The 19,360-nt window shown below is 36.6% G+C and overlaps 1 protein-coding gene across 2 annotated transcripts in view; it reads left to right on the top strand.

Annotated features, from left to right (window-relative positions):
- The window catches only part of LOC127964620 (kalirin), a 200,491-nt gene that overhangs the window by 144,372 nt on the left and 36,759 nt on the right, over positions 1-19,360 (top strand). For both annotated transcript variants that reach the window (XM_052564873.1, XM_052564874.1), the window contains exon 35: positions 15,627-15,892. In XM_052564873.1, the coding sequence (XP_052420833.1) occupies positions 15,627-15,892 (266 nt within the window). The remainder of the gene's footprint in view (positions 1-15,626; positions 15,893-19,360) is intronic.

The raw sequence follows: 19,360 nt of genomic DNA, 5'->3' as shown, positions 1-19,360 counted from the left end.
TGTGACAAATAAGAATACATACAAGTTTTCCCTAAAGTTGCTCAAATGTTATGAGCTCAGAAAAACTCTGAGTTTAAATGGTTTTAGATGAAATATATCGTTTCACCACAGAAACCGATGGCAGCTGAATAGTGTCAGAGTGCAGAGCGTTTACAATATTATTGAAATAAATACTTTTAAGTATTTGTTACTTACATAATAAGCTTTATCTTGCATGTCTTTCGTATCTCTGGCTCATGGTTTAAAATGATATTGACTGTAGAGCTGCGGTTGTTTACTCTGTCTTGTGTCATGAGTAGATGATGCACACGCGTGTGTGTTGATGTCATGCTGAAGTTCCTCTCTGCTCCTCTCTAATGTGAGCTAAAGTGCTCTCTCTCTCTCTCTCTCTCTCTCTCTCTCTCTCTCTCTCTCTCCATACTGATTAACTCGGGAAGTTGTCCTGCAGAAAGAGACAGGGCTAAAAACACAACCTCTGTTGTGTTGTAATTGCATCACATAGCACAGCTGCAACTTGGGCTTTGTTCAGACCATCAGTCCAAAAATCTGATTTTGTATGCATATCCAATTGGAATCTGATAATATTTAGCAAGTGCGAACGGCAAAAAATTATGTGAAATATGATTTTTACAAATCCAAAATGGCATTCCTGTACTCGTTTTCAGTCTGATTAGATTCCAATCGGATACACAAATAAGATCTGGACTAACAGTCTGAACAAGGGAACTTTTTATTTCTCGTCACACTCCACCACACTTCTGCAAGATTCAGTCCCGCTCTCACTAAAAAGGAGTTTTATTTCTTTCCGCTCCCACCTGCAATTGTTACTTTTCATCTCACTCCCACTCAAAAAAAAATCCCACAGGTAGAGATCTACATGGACTTTTCAGTCCCTTTAAAGTCTCACTTGACTGTTGTTTCTGTCTAAATAATCCAAGATAAATCTAAAAATAAATGAAAGACAGATAATGCAGTATAATGTTGTGAGCACAGACTTGAAATACTCTAAAATCCAGCATAATAAGCTAAATAAACTGATTATTAGACTTAGTTTAATTATGAAAGCTGTATTACACCCCAGGTGAAAAATAATTCTATTAAAAATATACTTTAATAAAGTGTACTAAGTATATTTTTTACATTTTGTACTATTTTCGTCAAATCCAAGTATAGTTAAGTGTATTCAATTATGCATTAACTTCAACTTAAAATCTATTTGATTACACTTCTAGTGTAAATAGTATACTAAAATGGAACAACTTTTTTTAAACTTCAAGTGCACTGAAATATACTAATGAAAATCAAGATTCATGAGCAATTAAGCACACTAACAGTACAATTGAATTGTATTGACATTCTAATGGAAATACACTTAAAAAGGCATTGCAGTGCAAATTATAGTTGTGTTTAAGTACATTTTGTGAATACTGCTATCATACTTATAATTACCATAAACTGTTAATTTAGTATGCCGCTGTAACATTTCAAGTGATCTACAAATGTACTTCCTAACTATATTTAGTGATTTTAAAGTGTCCCACTATGACAATAATAATGTTTTTGAAGTGAAGTTCAATTACAACCTAAACGTCATAGACACGTACTTTCAGTGCAATGTTATTATAGTTTAAGGTAGAAACAAATTGAAAGTACATTTCATTTGTAATTTTATCCCCATTTTGTTATACTTAAGCATGAATGTTGGTATTACACTACAAGTGTATTCTATTACAATTCAGTTCAAGTACATTAAAATCAACAGATTACAAATTGAATTTCAGAAAATCTTCTTTATTATTAACACAAAAGTAACACACAAAAGCAGATATTTGCAAAAAGAGGAACCTTGAACAGTCGACTATCTCTGAAATGCCGGGAACAGAACAATGGCAAAACAACTTACTACAAATGCATATCTAGCTCTGACTTGAGTTACTAGAGGACTTGTAGCTCTTATTGCTGCACTTCCTCCATAGAAGGGCCCGGATCTCTGCCACCTCGGTGTTGGGGATTCGCTCGCTCACTGCATCTGTGAAAACAGGAAAGAGACATGGGGATGAATTAAAACAGGATAGACAATGCATAACATTGAAATACAATCATTGATGATAATGGATTTGTTAAATCAATCTTGACAATGGATTTGGATTCATAACTATGACATTACTGTACCTTTAGAGAGTTCAAAACAAAGTGGTTTGTGATATCCGGTTCGCGAACGAATCATTCAATGTTACCGGATCTTTTTGAACCAGTTCACCAAATTGAACTGAATCATTTTAAACGGTTCGCGTCTCCAATAGGCATTAATCCATAAATTACTTAAGCGGTTAACTTTAACTGTTAACTTACACTCGCTCTGGAGTTAAAACAAACCAATATCCCGGAGTAATTCATTTACTCAAACAGTACACTGACTGAACTGCGGTGAAGGGAGAACTGAAGATGAACACCGAGCAGAGCCAGATAATGACTCGTTCACGAGTCAAGAACAGTTTCTGTCAGACGCGTTCGATTCATGAACCGAGGAGCTGATGATACTGCGCATGTGTGATTTAGTGTGAAGCAGACCGACACACAGAGTGTCTGAACCGAACTGATTCTTTTGGTGATTGATTCTGAACTGATTCTGTGCTAATGTTATGAGCCCAGGTAAACTGAAAGCTGAATCAAGGGCAATCATCGCCAATGACGCCATTACGTCGAGCGCAAAAGAACCGGTGAACCGTTTTCTTCAACCGGTTTACTGAATCAAACTGTCCGAAAGAAGTCAATGTTTTGTTCGTTATCTGGCTCGGCTCGGTGTTCATCTTCAGTTCTCTCTTCACAGCAGTTCAGTCAGTGTACTGTTTGAGTGCATGCATTACTCCGGGATATTGGTTTGTTTGAACTCAGAGGGAGTGTCAGCCACATTAAAAAAAAAAAAAAAGTTAACAGCTTAAGTCATTTGTAGATTAATGCCTATTGGAGACGCGAACCGTTTAAAACGATTCAGTTCAATTTGGTGAACTGGTTCAAAAAGATCTGCTTACATCGAATGATTCGTTCGCGAAACGGATATCACAAACTGCTGTGTTTTGAACTCTCTCTCACAACAGACACGGAAGAGAAGACAATGCTGAATAAAGAAGTAGTTTCTGTTATTTTTGCACCAAAATGTATTTTCGATGCTTCAAAATATTCTAACTGACCCTCTGATGTCACATGGACTACTTTGATGATGTTTTTCTTACCTTTCTGGACATGGACAGTAGACCGTACACACAGTTTCAATAGAGGGACTGAGAGCTCTCGGACTAAATCTAAAATATCTTAAACTGTGTTCTGAAGATAAACGGAAGGTCTTACGGGTTTGGAACGACATGATGGCAAGTTATTAATGACAAAATTTTGCTATTTTGCTATAACTAACCCGTTAACAGTGGGATGCATGTCTTCAATACATAAAGTTGATTTCAGGACCTCAATGACTATGACTGCAGGTGTATGGGAGGGTTTAGATGGTGGCAGAGATAACCCTGGCATCACTAGCATACATATACACCCACCCACCTTTCAGAGCCTTTAAACTGTCCTCATCCAGTTCAACAAAAACTGCAGGCACTGTCCCAGGCCGCTGAGACTCCACCTGAGGGATGGCGTCCTCCTCCTCCTCACTGGTGTTAATCACCTATGCAGAAAACATCAACCTAATTACCTTAAACAACAATGTCAGCTATACACTCCTAATCATACACATGCCAAAACACAATTTTAGTGGTGCGAGTAGAAATGAACAGTTCATACACTCTTGAATAGTAACTAATTTTCACAAAAATGCAGTTCTGCTACAATCACAAGCTTTACCCTGAGCACCAAGGGCATATAGGTTTGTAGCTTGTGTTTGGACTTTGGTACTAGTACATAATTAAATTAAAGCACAAAGTGCGATAGTACATGCATTTCAGCACAAATAGGCTATGATCCATCACTGTAAACTCTGTAAAATTTTCTGGGGAACACTGCACATTTGATGAAGTCAGTTACATTTTTAAACTTACCATTTTTCGTTTTTTGGGAGGATCAAAAATATCACAACATGTGTCATCAGAATCAGACTCATATCTAGCAGGAGTAGAATGGAGTTGTCTTGTAGCTTGCTGTTTGAGGTCCCTCTTGAGCTGTTCGCCTATCTTGGCCATCTGTGAACCAGACTGACAACATACATCTTGTTTAAGAGAATGATTTTGAAAATGTCCACACCACCACTTTAATTAAAGTCACACACCGTCGAGGAATGTGAACAGCAAATGAAGATATATTATTCAAAATAGACCAGATAATATAAAATATATTCAAATAGAAAGTAGTTATTTTAAATCGTAAAAATATTGCACGATATTACTGCTAAATGCAGGCTTGGTGAGCAGAAGAGACTTCTTTAAAAAAACCAAAAAAAAAGAAAAAAACTTAAGTTACAATCAAAAACTTTTGACTGGTAGAGTAATCTCTCTTAAAATACCTTACTTTTATCATGGGTTATGATAATCAAAACAGTCCTGAGCTAGAATGAGCTTTGATATCTGCAAACCAAATTATCACTTTAATCAAATATTTAATAATAATAATAATAATAATAATAATAATAATAATGTTTAATACCGTAAAACTGCTTGATTTAAATAAAAAAAAACTATAGATGTGACGTGAATGCTTTACTGAGCTCGTGCAAACATCCACATCGGTGTAATAAGATGCATTTTTAACTGCTACTTTCATACTGCTGTGAATTTTGTTTGTTGTTTTTTCGTTATTGAAAGGAAAGCGAGTGTCATATTTTCATATCCAAATGCCATTCTGTTCGGCTTGGTGCATTTCTGACATAGTAAAAGAAATGGACGCAGCGACCCCATTGGAACTCAACTGAGGCAAGTGAAGCCCATTTTTAGCGTTTTTTAGCACTTCCGTTTCGGACGCGCAGACTCAAACGAAGCTTGACGACGTCAGCAACCTGTCTGACAGATATTAATCTTCTAGTAGCTGTGCGTGCAAACTGCCATCGTTAATCTTGCAGAGACGGCGAGCTTGAGCGGGGAGTTCTTTGGCGTGAATGAGCAGGAGTAAGTATTCTGATTAATTATTTTGTATAGCATTTTAAAATGTAACGCCATTATGCCATATTAAGTTAATTGCCTGCGAGCTTCTCCTCCTGTGTGTACGGTAATGCGACAGAGTCGAGTGGTTATGCGGCAATCATTAGCCTATTTTTTACAAAAACTGTTTCTACGGGGCCATAATGTAACATAGAAGGTAATGGAGCCCTTTATACATTGTCGTGTATCTTTAGAAATAAATAATGGACAAACAAGAGTCTTTAAACACCTCAGATGTAAAGTTATTCGCTGTCAAAGTGACGCCAAAATGAATGGGAGTCAATGGGAATGCTAATGTAAGTGAAGTTCTGCTACAAGATGGTGGCACGCGGCCGACTTCAACTTCCGGTCGACTTCCTTGCCGCCTGGTTTCTGAGTGCTGTTTCTCTTCTCTTGAATTGCATCGAGGGGAGCTGAATTACTGTCTTGCGCAACAGTGTCACACTGGTCAAACCGCATTAGTGCATGCTCTAAATTAGGTCAAAATAAATAAAACGGCTACTTGACAACAAAAATATTTGTCAACAATTTTTTTTGACAATATTGTCGACTAATCGTTTCAGCCCTACTGGAATCACAATGTTCCATAACTGTTAAGTCATAATTCAAACTTACAGTCATTCCTTGCTTCACCACCCCCTTCTCCTGGCCACACTGACTGGAAGACCATATATCCCCCCATTTGAGAAAAGCGACACGCTTCTGGACTACTTTGTAGTTTTCTGTGAAGACACATAAAAATACAAATACAGTGTGACCTTTTAATAAGAAAAAAAAAAAAATAATAATTCAAGACAGCAATGTCACTGTCATTTAATGTATTTGTACTTTATTACTTTCATCAGTATTAGGCACTAATGTCCATACCACATTACGGGAGGGGGGGGGGGGGGGGTTCCATCCCTCTTGTACATTCAAAATGTCTCCTTGACACAACTTTATTTGTCCTATATTTTAGCCTGTTGCACCTTATACATGGGTTGTCCCCGACAACCGAATGACTTTAACTTTGTCTTAACTAATTATCAGAATTTGTATTAAATGGTCATGCTGACGCATGATGCATATCGACGACGAATTCCATTATACTAACGTTACTAGCTAAACCTTCACTAGAACCTAAGCCAAACACTTCAAAGATAAGCTATGGGTCTGTAAACGCTAGTGTTGGAGCGTTCTCTGTAGGATGACTTATTAATTATGGCGTTTTTCCATTACATGATGGTACCTGCTCGACTCGCCAGTAACGTTACGCTACATGACAGTAGTCGGTTAGTTAATGTTACAAAAAGTATTCCGAATATTTCAAATATTTCAGAACTTACCCGCCATGAACAGCAGTTTGGCTGCAACCGGCTTCGGATCTTGCCTGCGTTTAGCTGGCAAAATCACCTCTATCCAGCCTTCCTGGGACTGGATGTCTTCCTTGCAAGTCACTGTAACACCAGCATTTATATATGCATCCTGTATAATAGATGTACTCTCTCCAATAACGGAGCCGTCAACGAAATAAAACAACCCATACATGGTGCTAACTTTACCTTGTTACCGCCTGAGTTTCAGTGATGAATTTCAAACATTAACCGTTACTATATGGCTGCTGGAGCTAATTGCCTCCAAGACTTCTACATACTGATTGGATGTCGATGATGCTGCGCACACTGATTGGATGTGGTAACCGACTGGGGGGTAGGTCCAATTCCTGGGTCCATTAGTAGCCATTTATTGCTTAGTAGGGCTGTTCGATTCCACAATTTTTGCAATCGATTCCGATTCCAATTCCTGGTCCTGGAATCGAATGGAACGATTCCTCACTGCTGTTTTCCATTATTTATTTATTTTAGATTAAAAGGAACCTAATCTCACCATGATGACTGTAGGATAGGTCGTATAATGTATCCTTCCTATAATATGAAGCTGGAAAAAAGTTTTTTCAGCTTTGCCCGTGAAATTAGTCATAGCCCAGCTCAGCAGGGACATGCGTTTATGGCATGAATTAAATAAGACATAGAGACACAACACTTAATATTGCATCAAGCTTTGTGTATGAAGTGCAATATTCTGTCTGAGTGCAATATAGTGTATGCCATCCATCCAGAGTCATTGACACGCAAATGTGTCATGGTTGAATCCAAGGAGAAGGTATATGTTATTCCTCTGCCAAACAACATTGAACGAGACTAATGTGGCATCAAGAAAATTGAATACTGCCAAGAAGTCCCAAAATTCCTGAGACCTATTGAATTGACTTGTAAATACAATATCTGTACAAAGAATTACTGTTCTTTACCTGTTACATAAAGTGACCCTTCTTTCAATAAAGTGTGTGTGCATTAATACAAGATGTAACAGTAAACAAAATTAACTTGTCTTACTCACTGCAGCATTGTAGCATATGACCCTTTAAGAAATCAGCCTAACAATATCAATACACTGCCAATTAGTAGGCTACAGTAAATTAATAATTATCTAAATTTCCACTAAAACTGTTTGCATCTTTGCATATTTTATGACAGTACTGTGATATGCTAAAAAACTACACTTATATTTAGTGCACTTTGTTTACAGTGTACTAAGATTACACTACAGATGAAGTGAAATCATTGTACACGTTAATAAATTATACTTTGTATTACAAATAAACTTACATACTAAAAGTACACAAAATTACCACTATACATTTTTATATTTTAACATATTTTATGAGAGTACTCTGATATGCAACTAGAAATACACTTATTTTAGAGTGTACTGTATAAAGTGTACAAAATTCACACTTTTAATGAAGTGAGAACATAGTACACTTTTAAAAAGTATACTAACAATTAATTTCCAAAAAATATACTTCCCATAAGTACACTGAATTGCCACTCTAAGTATGTCAAATTTAATATACTTAAAATGTTTTATCTTCAATACAATTTAAAATACATTAATAACAAAGTACACTTTCAAAAAGTACATTTAAAAAATAATTTGATTACTGATAAATTAGTATACTTATTGTTTGGACTATTAAGTTGAACTTAACTACATCTTTTTTTGAAGTATACTTTTAAAAAGTACAAATCAAATACTCTTTAAATAAAGTACAACAAGTAGAAGCATACTTCTTTTATAATTCATTTACTTTATTCACATTTCAAATACACTAAAGTATACTACTTTTTTACCTGGGACTATTGTTGCTGTATTGTGTTTTTCCCATTGAATACTCAAATTACACATTCATTTTTGTATTAACATTATTGTCATAGTATTGCATACTTCTGGGTCTGAGGTCGTGAATGGCTTTGAGTAAACCATCCTGGTTGTCATCTAGTAATTGTTCTAATTGTTGCATGGCGTGAATGCATCAATGCAGTGCACTTATTACAGGCTATGTCCTCTGTATTAATCTGAGATTCTCATCAGGGGTTATAATGGGTGATAGTTCATCTGTTTTATTAAACCGTCTCACTTTATCTTAAGGGCCAGTTCTTGCTATCAACCAGCCATTAACTTTGACTTTTGCCTCAATTAACTCCTCTAATACCCTGCTCTTTAATAGCTAGTAAGGTAGCTGATAAGTTTAAGTATTGGGTAGAATTAGGGATGTAGAATTTGGTCATGCAGAATAAGGCATTAATATGTGCTTTATAAGCAGGGTTGCTAATGTTCACAACAAATCTCACCCAATTGCTACTCAAAACTAGCCCAGTCACATTTCAAGCATGACAAGGATAAAAAAATACATTTTATTTGAATTTTTTGGTGGGGTTCCCCTGGTAAAATTGACATTGCAATGGATAAATATCACATTATTTGGGCCGCTTCAACACTTACATAAGAAATCAACCAATGGCAACAGTGTTAAAGTAGCCCAATTCTGCAGGAAAACCACAGACATGGCAACACTGTTTATAAGTTTTAATAAACAGCCTATGTATTAATAAGCATGCTAATAAGCAACTAGTTAATAGTGAGAATCGGCTCCTATACTAAAGTGTTACATACTAAACAACTTGTCGTTTATAAAGGGGTTAGGTGTCTTGGTAAAGGATCCCACCTTAAAAATGTAGTGTTTGCTTGATGTAAATGACCCTCCGTATGTGTTCAGCTTCAGCAGGTTGATGGTCAGCTGGAGACAGTGTCTCTCGGTCCAGCGTCCCGCTGAGACGTGGGGCGCACCATATCTGTATTGCCAGATTCATGTTGCATCTTCTAGTAGTTACACAGACTCAAGGTGTAGATAACCAGGGCATTATCACAGTATATACTATTCAGCGTGTAGAAATGTGCCCAGTGTGCATGGCCTGGATGTTTTGCATGCTTTACAGTCTTACAAAAGACAAAATGTGGAAAAAAAAATGCAAAAAATCAAGTAGGACGTGTCCTTGTCTACACCTCATGGAGTTTAACACAAGGTGAAGATCAGTTTTTCGGGCACTGTGTCACTTGTAGTATTTCGACTGTGAGACACAACAAGTGTGCATCACTTTGGCTTTAGTATCACTAATGAACTGAACTATTATAGTTTTTGTTAATAATCTGAATGAGATTTTTTTTGGTCCCACCTAATATTAAGTGGCCTTAACTACTATGTACTTACATCAAGAAATAAGTACAGTCCTGTTCCTCATATTCATACTATGTACTTTTTTATAGTAATTACAATAACTATGTAACAACTAGGTACTAACCCTGAACCTAACCCTACCCCATATAGTTACCCTGTATTACCAGAACTTTCTTAGATAAATACACTGTAAGTACACTATAAGTACATGTTAGTACACGTACTATAAAATAAAGTGCAACAATGCATTTATTGTGTTCATACTGTAAACTCGCAAATCACATACTTGCAAATCACCGTATGCAGATTAATTTAAAAGTTTTAGTAATTTTTCATGTATTTGTCATGTATATGCATTATAGACTTCTATTATAATAATAATTATATGCAAGTACATGCAAGTAACCCTTAGCCAAACCCTAGCCATATAGTAAGTACATATAGTTAATTAATATCACTTTTAACAAGGGCATCTTAAAATCTCAAAAAAGTGTAACTGTTACTTTGATTACACTTGTTACATAATTATGCAAAATGATCTGTTAATTTGCAGCCTGGTCTGTCTGTCCAGGGGTTGAACATGACTCCTGCGGTCTTTGAAGAGTAACTTAGTTCAAATCCTCTTTTCATCAGAAGAGCTTTAGTGGCTCTTTGAAGGCGGCTCTAAGAGAGAGATAATGTGGGAACATGGGAATGATTCCCTTGTTTTTCTTCCTCTTGAGCGCATGGGAAATTTACAATTTAATTTGCCTGTAATGTACAGTCAGCAGAAATGTGTGGGGAGGTGTGAGGTGTTGTCAGTTTAAAGCATGTGAAACTCCTCACCTATGAATGGAATGTGGTCCGTCTGGACTGCCTTTGTGTTTCAGAACCGGCTCGGCTCAGGAGAATCTGTTTGTCTGAAGTATCTGTAAAAATGGCAAAAGTTTTAAAACATGACTGGGTTTCTATTGACAGCGAGGAATGTCAGTGCAAAGACACAACAGCAGATAAAAGAGGACACATCTGCCTGTTTGCTTCAGTGAAGACTAAACCAAGTCATGTGGGAGATGCCACATTGTTTGACAGATGAGGCAATTTATGAATAGATGGTACAAATTTCTCAGATATGAGTTCCTTAAATTTAAAGTGAAAGCTGAATCCAAAATCAAGTGTGGAATTTCTTATAGTTGTCTCTGCATATTAAGTCGAGTTATGATACATTATTTATACTGTGGGGGTTATAATTTATTTAATATAAATAATATATTTAAATATTAAATATTAATTTATAATATAAACTTGCATACAGTATTAGTTGTAATAATTAGTTTACAGCCTTTTGTACCTGTTAGTGTCATTTTTTTCTCTCAGTGAAACTGCATTTCTTGCTAAGTATCATGGTTATGTTCCTCATATTTTAGGTCTGGTGCCTTAAAGGAATAGTTCACCTCATATAAATTCTGTCATCATTTTACTTATTACCTCATGTTGTTCCAAACCTGTATAATTTCCTTTCTTATGTTGAACACAAAAGAAGATATTTTAAAGAATGCTAAATCAAACTGTTGTTGGCCATCCATAGTATTTTTCCCCTTAATAAGGTATTCAATGGGGGCCAACAATTTTTTGATTCAGAATTCTTCAAAATACCTTCTTATAAAGATTTGGGACCAAGATGGTGCTTGATGCTTGAATCCCCAGTTGTTTTCCAGTTTTTTTGATTCTCAAACATGATCAGTTTTACCAGAGATTAACTGCTGAACATTAGATCTGCTGAGCTTCCAGCTGTTTAGAGCGGACCGCGATGCAGAAACAACAGGAAAATCATGTGGCGGTAGGACATGAGTGTTAAAGAAGATGTGTTGTAGTACCTATTTACAGTAGAAGCTCTCTTCAATAACTGTAAACCATTCTATTCACCGCAAGAGTTTTCTTCGTTCCTTCTTGTGAGTCTTTACATTCCTCCGCAAACATACATTAGCTTGGCTTTGCAAAAACTCTTTAATCATTCACAGAGACAGAACAACAACACCCAGACTCTGTTATAATCGTTCTTGGGGACTTTTATAAAGCAAATCTTTCGCATGAACTTCCAAAATACAGAAAGCATGTTACATGTTCCACCAGAGACCGTAATACATTGGACCATTGTTACTCCACAAAAAAGGATGCATATCGCTCCATCCCACGTGCAGCTTTGAGGCTCTCTGATCACTGTTTGGTTCAAGAGGACTAATGAAGCAGACCAGGATTTACAAGACTGTTTCAATCTCACTGATTGGTGTGTTTTTGAAGCCATCATTCCCATCCCAAAGAAACCCAAAATTACTGGACTTAATGACTACAGACCTGTGGTTCTAACATCTGTGGCCATAAAATCATTTGAAATAATAATTGTTGGCTTATCTGAAGGACATGACTGGATCCTTACTGGACCCCCCTGAAGACCGCCTATAGAGCAAACAGGTCTGTGGATAATACAGACAATTTGGGGTGGCATTACATCCTGCAACCTCTTGACAGACCAGGGACTATGTGAGGATCCTGTTTGTGGACTTTAGCTGGGGTTTTAACACTGTCATTTCAAACCTCCTTTTACCCAAACTAATTCTCTCCATGCCCACGTCTGTCTGTCAGTGGATAACCAGCTTTCTGACAGACAGGCAACAGCTAGTAAAGCTGGGAAAATTCTCATCCAGCACCTGTACGGTCGGCACTGGAACACCTCAGTGCTGTGTTCTCTCCCCACTTCTCTTCTCCCTCTACACCAGGGATGGCAAACATCGGTCCTGGAGAGCTGTAGTCCTGACGTTCGCTACCCCTGTTTTTTTTTTTACCAATGACTGTACCTCTAAAGTCCCCTCTGTCAAGCTAATGAAGTGTCCAGATGACACCAGACTCATCTGCCTCATTCAGGACGGTGGCGAGTCTGCTTACAGAAAGGAAGTTAAAGAGCTGGCTCTCTGGTGCACTCTAAACAACCTGGTGCTTAACACACTCAAAACAGTGGAGATGATCGTGGACTTCAGGAGAACTCCCCCAACTCACCATCATGAACAACAGTGTAACAACAGTGAAGTCATTCAGATTCCTGGGCAACTCCATCTTTCAGGACCTGAAGTGGGACATTCACATTGACTCCATTGTAAAAAAGGCAGAGCAGAGGTTGTACCTTCACCAACTGAGAACGTTAAGTCTGCCACAGGAACTGCTGAAACAGTTGTACTCTGCCATCATTGAATCCGTCCTCTGCATTTCAGTAACTGACTGGTTCAGCATAGCTAGCAAATCTGACCTCAGAAGTTTACGTCGGATAGTCGGGACTGCTGAGCAAATCACTGGTACAACCCCTCCCTACTCTCCAAGAACTGTACTTATCCAGAGTGAACAAAAGGTCTAGCAAAATCACTCTGGACCCCTCATATCCAACACACTCCCTCTTTTAACTATTGCCATCTGGTAAGCATTTATTTTACACACAGACTTATTTACATTTTAAATTGCACCTAACATACCTGTACATACTAAATTGTTGAATTTAATATTGGTTTTGTATATTGTGTTTTTGTTGTTTTGCACATTGTCTATTTTGTCTATTTATATATTATTATTATTTTTATTATCTGTGTCTTGTCTTGTTATTCTGTCGCACTGTGGACATAATTTAAATTTTTGAGGTGAACTAATCCTTTAATGTGAGAAATATTTGTCTAAATTAAGTTGGGTTAGTGTCAATGGGTAGCTGGTTTTGCTTTGTAGTAAAAGTAGTCCTATAATGCTGCTTTCTGTGGAAATGTGATCACTTAAAAGAACAAAGAACTCCCTCTGTCTGTCTCTCAGTTACTGAGGCAGCAGCAGGAGAAGAGTGTGTGTAAAGGGCAGTGCTTAATGACTGCTCTCATTAAAGCTCTCATCTTTACTCCACACATAATCACACACTCACAAGACTGAATGAAATGGCTCGTGTTGTATTGAGCCTGGTGAGACAAACACAGAACAGTGTGAGTGGCATGTGAAGAGCAGCGTTCGTTCTGTTTAACCATGATGCTCAGTTCATACGACTGTGATTTCTGCTGAATCAGTGTGTTGTAGCAGAAATTCACTTATGTTTTTATCACAAGCTTTATGACCAACTCTCACAAGGTCAGTTCTTCTAATGAGTCAGCCATTAAAGGCCGTACTCAACACACAAATGTCATCAACACAATGGGCGTTTGAAGAACAAGTTCTAATGCTGGTAATGATACTTGATCTTATCATGAATCAGGAATGTATGCGCAAGAGAGAAAAATACATGGAATTTTTTCAGTGATGCTTCAGTGAGAGATAAGGACAATTTGTTAGAAATTTTAACATGTTAAATAGTGCATGATTCGAATTAGGAATGCACTAACATTTAAAATTAGGCTAATAACCACAGTAATTTCATATGATGAGTAAGTTAAAAACTGTTTGTCTGTCTCCTGTTTGTTACCTAGTCAGATGGACACTGATCGTTTTAAAACCTGCTGATATTAGCAGTTATGTTATTTATATGTACCAGTGCTTTTCTTGAAGGAAATGTGAATTTATTAAAAAATAAATAAATGTAATTGTAATTCAGAGATCACCAATTTTTAAACACACGGCAAAAAAGACTTTGTTACTGTAACCTACGATTGTTTTAAATGATATAGCAGTTACAACGTCAAAGAGTTAGATTCAATGTAATGCTTTAATATTGTGGATAATGAATGCTTGAGCTTCTTCTACACCACAAGAATATTGACTTTGCTAGGTGTGTGATTTGCATTTGTGGCATGTGATCAATAACTTTGAACAAATGTGGGTATACTGTAGTGTTACATCTGAAGAGAATAGCAGTACTGTGGTGTAGGTGTTTTTTCAGTTCTTATTTGAAATGTGACACTGCTGTAAACATAATTCGTTGGATTATTTTGATTTCTCATTTTAATTTCCTTTTAAACAGATAAACCTGTCTAGTAATACACTCTGAGAATGCAGTTGAACATTGTAAAAAGTAATAGAAACTGGATGATGTTGTTGCTTATATATTGAGAAGAAAGCGGGTCGAGCACTGAACCTTGAGGCACCCCTGTGGAAAGTTAATGCGACTTAAACACCACTGCTCTCCAAAATAACCCTGAATGAGTACATAGTGCAGATTTAAAGGGACCCAGGCTTGAGATGATACAGAGGGGGGTTTGGTAGTCTGTTTTGAAAGCTGGGAGATTGAGGATTGATCATCTGAAAGTGGGTCTTGCAAACTGCAGAGCTTCCGGACTGAGTCTCTATTAAATGTCCTCTTTTGACACTTGACTAAAGCAATTTTTTTTCTGTGGCAGGAAAGAAGACAGCTGATTGAAATTGAATTAAGTGATTTTGAATGAGCCTGGGAGGAAATAAATATGTCACTAGTTGGGGGTTAATTAAATTAATTCAAACTTAACTCTCATGATAAACTTTACTAAATAATTTATAAAGGTTCCTTGTATGTTAGATTTCCATTGTATGTTTATTATTGTAAATGTGTTTTCAGCTTGTTTTCTGTTTAACAATCTGAGGGGAGAATCTTTGAAATATGGTAATCAACAACATGCCACAGATGCTGTCCATGTAAACTCCCCAAAAAGAATAAACACTGTGGCTTTTTGGTGCTTTGAAAACATTGTTCTGTTTGTTTGAGCATCCCAACCATTATGTCAACCAGAGGTGTCAGTTTGCGGTGGAACTGTCTGTTTTTTCTGGCCATTGGGTGGATGGGTGGAGTATTGGAGAATCTTATTTTTCCCTACCAGTATTTTTACAATTGGAAATTCCAGGAAGGCAGAAATTACAAATCTTAAGTTGTATTTAACATGGAGTATTCCTTAAAAGTTGTTTTAGGCCTGATCATAATCTTCATAATGAACTTTACTTTCATTCACCCTTCTTCTCTGTTCTTTGTCCTACAGAAAACTATGCGGTTAGCGGCCCAGAAGGGAAGACAGAGTCTGTGACCACACTGCAGCCACAGGCGTCCCTGAACTCCCTGCATAGCAGCTCCCCTGGACCCAAGCGTTCTGGAAATACACTGAAGAAGTGGTTGACCAGCCCTGTCCGGCGCCTCAGTCACGGCAGTAACATCAAGAAGATCCCTAGCAAACAAAAGCAGAAACGTGATGGACGAAAGAGCATAGATCTGGGGCCACCTGAACTACAGGATGACACCCTGGAGGAGGTACTGTTCATTTGTTCAACTCACTGGAAAGATAATATTTTATATACTACACTGGGGAAAAACTTACAGCCATCTGATTGAATTAAATGATATTTCCACAACCCTAACTTTTCACCTTATTTTTATATCATGGCAATCCAGGGAACTTCAAACAGTACTATTATTACTATGGTATGTCCACCAAATCATGATGGTAATTACTCTCCCTGCAATACAGAGAATTGACTGTGTTTTTTTTCCTCCATTTCCCACATGGCCAGACCAGCACCTTTTTGCCTATTTAGTTGTTTTGCATTGGTGTTTTTTAATTTTTTTTATTTCAGCATTAACTCCTTTTTTTTTCAATAGGAAATACATTAACACTTAAAAAAATAAATAAATAAATAAATAAACTGATTTGTAACAATAGAAATAATGATTTACAAAGTTTTTAACTACACATCAGTAACGGCTGTTACATAAATCCAGTCCAATCTTATCAGTGAAGTCAGGACAGATTGAGCTATCACCATAGTTTGTTTAATTAAAGAATGTTGGGTAACTCTTTAGTGTAGGGACCACTTCTTACTAGTAACGAATTCCTTATTAGCTTGCTTATTATTATCATATTTGTTGTTTATTAGTACTTACATTTTCATGAGAACTCCCCAAAACAAGCTTTGTTGTCAATAGTTTACATTTGTGTAGCAGCATGTGGTGACGGTAGACAGCAGTTTGTACGTCAGAGTGTTTTATAACCGCTCCTTCATTCTCCATCACAATTTTTTCTATGCAATCATGACTGTACAGAGAAAAGTAGGCCTGTTGTTCTGTATGCTGTATTAATGGCGTATTAAAGGGCTGCTATGGCTCGGTCAGCAGCCGTTCAGATCGGAGGGTGATGATTAGCCTGACTTTTTAAAGCTGTGCACTATATAATGTGCTGGTACAAAAGAGCCTCTGTATTTCTCAAGCAGGGTATGTGAACCCCACCACAATGGACCATATTAACCATGTCTGCTGTCTTTCAGAGCAAATTCTTCAACAACAAACTCTGAGCATTTAAACTAGTACACTGAAGCCAACTAATATAGCAATAAACCAATTGAGTTACAGCGATTTAAAGGTACAATTTGTAAGATATTTGAAGTAAAATATCCAAAAACCGCTATGCTAGTGTTATATATTTTTTCCATTGACACGGGGCAGTTCAGTCACCGGTCAATGACGTTAGTTCTTCTTCTTCTTAGTTTTATGACAGATTGCAATCATGGCTTATCAGGTGCATACCGCCACCTACTGTATCGGAGTATGTAGCATGGATATGAATTTAATGACATTAGTTACCCTTTGTTACCGCCTTTACTGACGTAGAAACCACATGACAACAGTGTCGTGGACAACTGCGGAAGTAGCTTCGCGACAAACTTCAACTAGAAAGAGATGCCAATCTCGCTTGTGTTTTACTCGACAGGTGAGTTGTTTTGTTTCGTATCTTTACGGAAAACATATGCTATTATAACGATCAATAAGATTAGTATTATGGGGCATACACGCCAAACGCGGGGGATCACGTCTCTAGACCCACGCGAAGACACGTTTAATCCATAGTCTGATTGCGTCTTTGCATTGACTTTGTATGTAATCTACTCGCGCAAAACGTTGAACTTGCGTTAAATCCATGATTTATGTTTCCGTCTGATTTGATGGCCGTCAGCGGTTGGGTCGAAGACAACAAATCCCATCATTCCACGCCTCTTCTTAGCGTCATCAAACCACGCAATTGTTATTGTTTTGGTAGTGTGCAACCTGTACCTTTAATCACAGGCATAAGTGTGATAATATCATTGCAATGTGTTACCTCATGTCGTTTACGGTCCTCAATAATATGATTTCATTAGTATGACATCAGTGTTCCATAAGCAACATAATTATTAATGATTGTTCTATAAACTATATTTTGAGGTGCATATGCTTTTTTATTATTTATTTATTTTTTGGTGTTCTTAGTTCTATTTGATGATTATTCATCACTGAAAGTAATAGCACAATTTGAGATATTTATTCTGGCAAGTATTATGTACATTAGCTTCTCTGTTTGACATTCAAAGATATTTTTTTACAAATGATTAGACCTTGTGAAAAAGTCATTCATTTTAGCATACATTTAAAAAAATAATACCAAAAATTACAAAAAGTTATATATTTTAAGACTTTTAAAACTTTTGTATTATAGTTTAGATTTGTATTAAATGCAATTAGTATTTTTTTTTTCACCAACTTAAGTAGGACTTAAGTAGATATTTGTATACAATTTCAAAATTTGCTTCTGTTGTAGTGATGTGTCGTTCGTGAACGAATCATTCTTTTTGAACGAATCTTTTAGGTGAAGGAATCGTTCTCGTTCACGTAATCCACTGACTCATATTTCTCGTTCAGTGAAGTTCCTCCCTCCACAGCAGCGCGACGCTATTAACAGAGTATGTGATTTGTTGAATGTAGTGAACGAATACGCCCTTCAATGAACGAGTTTCAAATGAGTCTGAACTAGATCTAGAGATCTTATCGTTCGTGAATGAAATTATTGAACTGGTACCCATGTCATTCGTGAATGAGTTGAATGAGCTGATACATCTCGTTCGTGAATGAAATGACTGAACTGGCACACATGTCGTTCGTGCACGAGTTGAATGATACATGTCGTTCGTGAATGAAATGACTGAACTGATACACACATGTCATTCGTGAATGAAATGAACTGGTACATTATCTCGTTCGTGAACGAAATTAATTAGAGTAAACCGGGTTAATCTGTCATTTAGCATGTCAATCTTGCAAAAATGCAAAGCGCTGTGCACATACGCTTGTTTTGATATTTAGCAACTCCGCTTAATCCCCGATTTATGAATGTGAATATATAATATACAAACTGTCTGACCAAACAATTAAAATGCTAATTAGGCAAGAACACCTTGTGTTTTGTTCATCTGAACAACTTAATTAGACTTTATATATTGAATGCGATTATACACACATTGTAATAAAGCCAGATCAGTTTTTGTAACAAGTTAATACGTTCGTTGACTTAAGACATAACACATAATACACTCTTTTTTTGCCATCTGCTGACTTATTTTGTGTAATACGAAGAAATGGTCACTGAACGAATCAGTGAACGATTCTGAACGAATCATTTTGGTGAACAAACTGAAAATGATCGAATATCTAGAAAGAATCATAATTTCCACCACTATTCTGTTGTTTTTTAAAAAAGATTTCATTGTAAACTAATCTATATAATGTCATTTCTATTCAAACATGTATATCATGTATTTATATTTGTATTTATTAGGTGTGGGCAAGTTAACATGTTATCGCATTAACTTAATTAATGGCGACAATTATTTTATTGTGTATTAATGGAGGTTTATTATTATTATTATTATTATTATTATTATTATTATTATTATTATTTTCTTTTATTATTAT

Source organism: Carassius gibelio, chromosome B9 (assembly GCF_023724105.1).
Source record: "Carassius gibelio isolate Cgi1373 ecotype wild population from Czech Republic chromosome B9, carGib1.2-hapl.c, whole genome shotgun sequence".
Taxonomy (NCBI): Eukaryota; Metazoa; Chordata; class Actinopteri; order Cypriniformes; family Cyprinidae; genus Carassius; species Carassius gibelio.
Note: the sequence above shows the minus strand (reverse complement) of the source record. Positions and strands in the feature narration are given on the sequence as shown.